Source organism: Colobus angolensis, unplaced genomic scaffold (genome assembly GCF_000951035.1).
Source record: "Colobus angolensis palliatus isolate OR3802 unplaced genomic scaffold, Cang.pa_1.0 Scaffold281, whole genome shotgun sequence".
Taxonomy (NCBI): Eukaryota; Metazoa; Chordata; class Mammalia; order Primates; family Cercopithecidae; genus Colobus; species Colobus angolensis.
Genome location: NW_012116055.1, coordinates 76,428 through 83,637, shown reverse-complemented (window position 1 = coordinate 83,637; position 7,210 = coordinate 76,428). Strand labels below are relative to the sequence as shown.

Sequence of the window (7,210 nt, the reverse complement as noted above, 5' to 3'; positions counted from 1 at the left end):
ACTCCCAGCCCTGGGTCCCTCCACCCTCCTGGGTCCCCCAGATCCCTCCTTCCCAGTCCAGCTGCTCACCTGTCAGAGACAGCCCTGGGTCCATTTTCCATTCTCTTCTCCTGGAACACAGGTGTCACCTGGCTCTCCTTATGGCTTGGAGATCCAGGCCTGAGCCCACCCGTTTCATAGCCTTTGAAACTCTGAAATTCTCTTAGCAATCTAGGTGGTTTCCTAAGGATTATTTTAGAATCTCCTCTGTTTTCATAATTTTCCCACACCCTATGTTTTCTACTTTCATCACCCCAGAATAGAACTTTTAAATTCGGCCGGGCGCGGTGGCTCAAGCCTGTAATCCCAGCACTTTGGGAGGCCGAGACGGGCGGATCACAAGGTCAGGAGATCGAGACCATCCTGGCTAACACGGTGAAACCCTATCTCTACTAAAAAATACAAAAAATTAGCCGGGCGAGGTGGCGGGCACCTGTAGTCCCAGCTACTCGGGAGGCTGAGGCAGGAGAATGGCGTAAACCCGGGAGGCGGAGCTTGCAGTGAGCTGAGATCCGGCCATTGCACTCCAGCCTGGGCGACAGAGCGAGACTCCGTCTCAAAAAAAAAAAAAAAAGAACTTTTAAATTCACAAAACTAAAAAATATAATAAAAACACAAATAATTAAACCTCCAAATGACATTTTTATATTAGGAACATAATTGTGAGTTACCAACTTATGGAGCTTGCTGTAACAAAACCTCAAACACTTCATTATTTTCAAGACAATAATTCAGCCTTTACTTATTCTCTTTAGATGTTTCATATGTTGTCCTGATCCATTTTTTCTTTCTCTGCCCCAAATACAGTCCTCACACTCCTAAGTTTTAGAACATGTGTGCTCCACCATAATCCAGGAGTGGTTTGGGGTGATCTGAGGTCCAGCTCCTTTGGGTGGAGAGCAGGGCTGGGCACTCCATGCCAGGCTGGAGTCCAGTGTTCAGCAGCCTCTTCTGATATCACTCATGTCCTCTGTACATACTCTTTTTTTTTTTTTGAAACGGAGTCTCACTCTGTAGCCCAGGCTGGAATGCAGTGGCACAATCTCGTCTCACTGCAACCTCCCCTCCTGGGTTCAAGCGATTCTCCTGCCTCAGCCTACCGAGTAGCTGGGACTACAGGTGTGTGCCACCATGCCCAGCTAATTTTTGTATCTTTATTAGAGACTGGGTTTCACCATATTGGCCAGGCTGGTCCTGAACTCCTGACCTTGTGATCTGCCCGCCTCGGCCTCCCGTTCATATTCTTTGCTCCACAGTGTGTCCTGTTTTTCAACTCCTGCCTGCTCCAGACCACTGGGGCCTCGTGTCTGGCCTGTACCTGATAGGTAGGGTACTTTGAACCCTGGAGGAAATGTTCTCATTACACTATTAGACATCTTTTGGGCACCTGAAACTCAGGATTAGAGATTGCACTTTTTAATCACTGTGTGATACATTTATTCAATACTTGAAAAGTGGCCTTGAAAATCATGTACATCTTTGTCATGCGTTCTGTGTAGCCTCAATGGGAATGAGACCATCTGAGTTTATTTGGGTCTGTTCTCATGAATATGCACCTTCAAGAGCACATCTGCTTCATCTACTGCTGCTTTTGTCTGTCTACCGTCTCTTCCTCCTTTATGAGATTGTCCCTGGGGAGACATGACAGTCCCTAATGTGTGACAGTCCCTTGCCAGTTAACTGGGTTAACTGGCAAGAATGGAGACCCCAGTGACGCCTGCTAGGATCACTGGGAAGTATGGGGGTTCTAAGCTCTACTTCATTTGCAGGGAGCTTAAGCCTGAGAAGTGGGTCTCATCTTGACCTGCACAATTGGGCTTGGGCATGCAAGGAATTGCCCCACAACAGGCCGCTGCCAGGTCAGTAGGTGCGCTCTGTGTGAGGAACAGGAACTGGAGATCAGAGACAGCTGGTTCGCATCAGCTCCACATTTAGGGAAAAGATTCGTTTTAGGTTCCATTCCTCCTCAAACCTGATGTTCGCCTTTCTGGATAAACGAGAGGACCGTGTGGGTGTGGGGGTTCCCAGTCTCTGGTGGGCTGTGTGCATGTCTCCATCCATGTGCCTCTGTTCCCTCCACAGACTTCACTCTGCAGGCTCAACTCTCAACTGCTGTTCATCCAACCACCCACCCACCTGCCTGCTGCAACGAGGGCGAGGCTTCCCAGTGCCAGCCCCTTGCTCCTGCTGCTGCAGGGGGAATGAACCTCATGGCCTTGCCTTGACAACCACCTCCCCAACCACACACACACTTCCAGACACTGTGGTGCCCACAACAGACCCCTGCGGGCTTTTGTGGGACACCACACCTGCTTGGGAAGAACTGGGCCTCTCATCTCCCCTGGGCCGACCTGGGTGCCTTCTTTTGCCTTCCTGCCTTTGTCAGCCCGTATTTTACTACAGCCAATTGCTGTTCCTCACAGTGCCTGTAGGACCCTCCTTCCTGCACACCACAAGCCCCTGGTCCTCAGCCTGGGAGTCTTCCTGGGCTCTGGTGTGGACTGGAGTCGCAGCTTTGATCTCACCCCAAGTTTCCACTGCAGGGAAGCAGAGGAAAGGGAAAGAATTCCTTAGAAAATGAGAATGAATGTCTCTTTGGAAGAACAGCTTCCCCCCGCAGCCCCCGCCCCACACAGTCTCTGATCATCCTTAAGTATTTAAAACAAACAAATACACCCACACGGGCATTTCCCATGGTGAAGCTTAACTTCCTGCAAATATCTCTTATGTTGCGTACACATGAAATGCATGCACCTCAGCTGCACAACCTTATCATAGTCAATGTCTGTCTGTCTCAGTAGAGACCTTGAAGTACCTTTCCTAGTGTGTTTTGATTGTCAGCCTTTGTGGACCCCATGCACTCATGCTTCCCTAATTTCTGCATGAGGAAAACGGATGGGGGAATGCGGGCTGGCAGGAGAGTGCTGCGAGTGTGCGTCTGGTGGGCAAGAAAGAATGATCACCCTGCTGACAAGCTTCCTTTGGACTTCATAGTTAATCTAGAAATCTACTTGAAGAACAGTGGAAACACTTACTGAGTATGGATTGTTGATTCTATGAACTCTTTGGTACACCTAAATGCTTAGGCATCCAAATTTTATAGTTGTTATGCAATTATACATGCACACACTTACAGATTATAGGAAGACAATTTTTTATATGATAAAAAAGATAATCTTGGTTATACCAACAGGGTTCTTGTACAAATTGTTCTTATTGACTGGGCGCAGTGGCTCACCCCTGTAATCCTAGCATTTTTGGGAGGCTGAGGTGGGTGGATCACCTGAGGTCAGGAGTTCGATACCAGCCTGGCCAACTTGGTGAAACCCCATCTCTACTAAAAAAACAAAAATTAGCCAGGCTTGGTGGTGGGCGCCTATAATCCCAGCTACTCGGGAGGCTGAGGCAGGAGATTCGCTTGAGCCTGGGAGGCAGAGGTTGCAGTGAGCCGAGATTGTGCCACTGCACTCCAGTCCGGGGGACAGAGTAAATTTATTTTCAATGTATACGTATTTTCTATCACAGAAGAGTTTGCTGCGTAGTTAACTCAGTTAGTAATCACCGAAATCAAGCAAATACATCCTTCATTAGTTAAACAAAGATCTTTTAGTGGAGCTATAACTCAAACTCAAGGCTACTGTATTGCCAAATAGCAAGTGGCTTAGTTGGAACTAAGAAACAGGAGCATAGCAAGGAAGCTGGTGGTTACAGTGGGAAGTTATTTATTCACTTTGTATTTACTTATGCAGCACTTATGAAGAATCAAGTACAGTTCTAAGTACCTTTAAAGTGCAAATCTTCGAATACTTAAATAATAAAAGCTGAAGTATGGCATAAATAATGTATACCTGTAAGGTCTGAAGCCCCAAGGGGCATCATCAGCATGTCTGGAAAACAGAATTACTGTTAGGCATGAGTCAAACTGTAGCTCTGCGTTTTGATGAATCATTCTTACCGGCAAGTTCCTACTGTATTACTTTTCACCGAAACACGTTGTGCACTTACCATTTCTGAAGAGGCCATGCATGTCAACTCTTCTTTGCAGTTTTGATCAAATTTTTCCTTCTGCCTCTTCCCCATAGTTCTGTAACCTCTTAGCCATGTGTCTTAGTCCATACAGACTGCTATAACACAGCACCATAAACAGTGTTCTAGGACCAACAGGTGCATATGCCCACTGCACAGTAACAGACCAATTACACCGAGACAGCAAGAGCTGTAGCAGAGAAAGAGTTTAATGATCACAGGGATGGAGCAAGGAGATGAGTGGAGACCCTCAAACCCATCTTCCGGAGGAGTGCTGAGCTGGGATTTTTAAGGAGATTGTGGAGGGTGAGGGATAGAAGATTGGGGTTGTTGACCGGTCCGGGAAAGGAGGGCGAAACCATCAGGGTGTACAAGCTGCGTTCTTTGGTGAGTCAGCTCCTGTGGGGTTCTTCAGACCAGCTGGCATCAGTCGTTCCATTTGTATGCAGGACCCAGCAGACTCCCTCACCTGGAAAACATAACATTTTCTAATGTTCAAGTTGCTGCCTATAGAGCAGTTACGGGGACTGTAATCTTTTGATGAGGTCGCTGTGACACTGAGGCAATCGGCATGAAACAACTATGAGGAAGGGGGTCAGAGAGCAGCTGCCCTCACGGTTTACGCTGAATGTGCTGCAAGCTTAGCTTATTTTCATTTCTCCCTCTCCCCTCCTCCCTAATGAATTTTGTGCAGTTTATAGGGATGGATTCAACAGGGTGACTTATAAACAACAGAAATGTATTTCTCACTGTTATGGAGACTGAGAGGTCCAGGATGGGGACACCAGCAGATTTGGTATCTGGTGGGGTCCTGCTTTCTAGTTCATACATGACTGACTTTTCACTGTGTCCTCGTGTTGAAGAAGAAATAACTGAGCTCCCTTGGGCTTCTTTCAGAAGGGCACTAATCCCATTCATGTGGACTCCACCCTCACACCCTAATCACTTCCCAGAGGCCGCACTTTCTAATACCATCATCTTGGGGGTTAGGATTTCAATCTGACAACTTAGGAGGGACACACACATTCAGCACCTTGATTCAAAGTTTAGTTCCCTGAAAATGTCCTTGCGGAGAATTTCAGAGAACCTAGAGTAAATTTCCACATGTGCATCATTCCATTTCCCCTTGTAACGTCTGTTAAATCACTTAGTGGCAAGGGCTTGGTGGCAGAATCATCTACCGTTATGTCTAACTCTTTTATAATATGGCAGATCTCTGGAGAACAGGAGCTATTTTGGATGAAACACCTGTTCAAGTTCAAGCAGCACAGAGGTACCTTGAGTTTCTGTGAATCTAGGCCTTTTTTTTTTTTTTTTTCCCTAGGCAAGGCCCCATTAGGGTTGGAGACCTTTGAGAGAGACCTCCAACACAGACCCCCCCCCAGCAACCCCTCCAAAGACCTACACAGAGACCCCAAAGAGATACCCGGAGACCCACACAGACAGCCCCAGAGATCCACAGAGACCTCCACAGAGATCCCCATGGAGACCCACACAAAAACCTCCACAGACCCCACAGAAATTCACACAGAGACCTTTGGGAGAGACCCGCACAGAAATGCCCAGAAACTCACACAGAGATCCACACAGAGACCCCCCAGAGACCCACAGAGGGACCCCACCAGAGACCCCTACAGAGATTTCCCCACAGGAATCCGCACGGTGACTATGAGAGAGGCACTACAGACACCCACACAGAGACTTGAGAGATACCCCCTGGGACTTACACAGAGACCCCCACAGAGGTCTCCCAGAGACCCATGCAGCTACCTCCACAGAGAACCCCACAGAGGCCCTGAGAGACCTCCACAGAGACTCACACTGAGAGACCTCTGCCTGAGACCCAAACCCAGAGAGAACTCAGAGACCTAGCCCTGAGAGCTCCCCGAGGACTTCCTTACAGGAGACCTGGAGATGAGCACGAGGTCTTTGAATGCAGAGTCCTCCCACGGAGAGTGCGTCTCTCTGCACCACACAGGCGTCTCCCAGAGCTCTCTTGGGAAGACATCACGCAGCCTCCTGGGCCTTCCAGAAACCTCCCAGCCTCCCTCAGAGACCTCACAGGGAGTCCTCACACGAGAGACACACAGAGACCTCCCGCACAGAACTTGCACAGAGACCTCCCCAGACACCTTGCACAGAGACACCAGGCAGTGACCTCGCACAGGGACCACACATGGTCACCAGGCACTCACACAGTGACCTCCCACACGACCTCCTGAGCACAGACCCATAGACCTCTTCACAGAAGCCTGGCCCAGAGCTCTACAGACTTCCAGAAAGTTCCCCACAGAGCTCACCTCAGAACACACAGAGGCCTCACATGGGCCTCCCAGAGACCTGTCACTGAAGCCTCCCTCATTAACACCTGGGGCCTGAATCTCTTCTAATCAGCCACACCCACTGACCGTGGCTTCTGATCCCTACAAGTTCAGCAGTAGGAGGGTGTGGGGGATGGAGGAGAAGGGCAAGAAAAGCACCTGTGTTGGGCACTGGGCTGCCAGGACTCCCTGAGGGTAGGGGTTTGGCCAGGACTTCATAGGAGCATTCTGTGCCACTGCCAGGGGCCTTGCACTTGCCCTTCCTTGTCAGGGGAAGCACTTCCTCTGGCTAGTTCCCCTAGTTGCCCTATCAACCCCTCATCATCAGGCAGTGCCCTATCTGCAGCAATCCTCCTCTCCTTAGATCCTGGCTTTGAAGCTGGGCCCACTTTTGCTCTAACCTGGTCAGGGGTGAGCAGTTATTCCTAATGCAGCCTCTTCTCTGCTGCTGCTGGCACTTCATCCAGCCCTATCTTCCAGGATGGCTCGAGGATGTTTCCCCAAAAGCCAGGGGAACAAGGGTAGGTTCTCAAAGTTGGTCCCTGGATGCCCCTTGTGGAGGCAGGGGCAGAGGTATACAGAACACCAAGAACACGGAAAACCCAGGCTCCCCTCCCTCGTCATTCCCCAAGTTGCCGCAAATGCTCCATGCACTGCCCTCCCGTCCAGGTCCTGCCTGGGTGGTCCAGGGCCTCCTGTTGTGTTAAGTCTTCCAGCTGCTATAAAGCAACCTAAATTCATAAAATTTTTCTTTCCCATTTTCAATTAACTTTGTTGCCTACTTAGACCAGTTTATTTAAAAGAGCATTTGTGCTCCCAGGAAA

General features: G+C 49.2%; 1 protein-coding gene across 1 annotated transcript in view; it reads right to left on the bottom strand.

The window, feature by feature from the left end:
• The window catches only part of LOC105516453 (spermatogenesis-associated protein 31E1-like), a 10,339-nt gene extending 6,220 nt beyond the window's left edge, over positions 1-4,119 (bottom strand). The window contains exon 1 of the mRNA XM_011948662.1: positions 4,045-4,119. Within this exon, the coding sequence (XP_011804052.1) occupies positions 4,045-4,119 (75 nt within the window). The remainder of the gene's footprint in view (positions 1-4,044) is intronic.
• Positions 4,120-7,210: the final 3,091 nt, after the last annotated feature.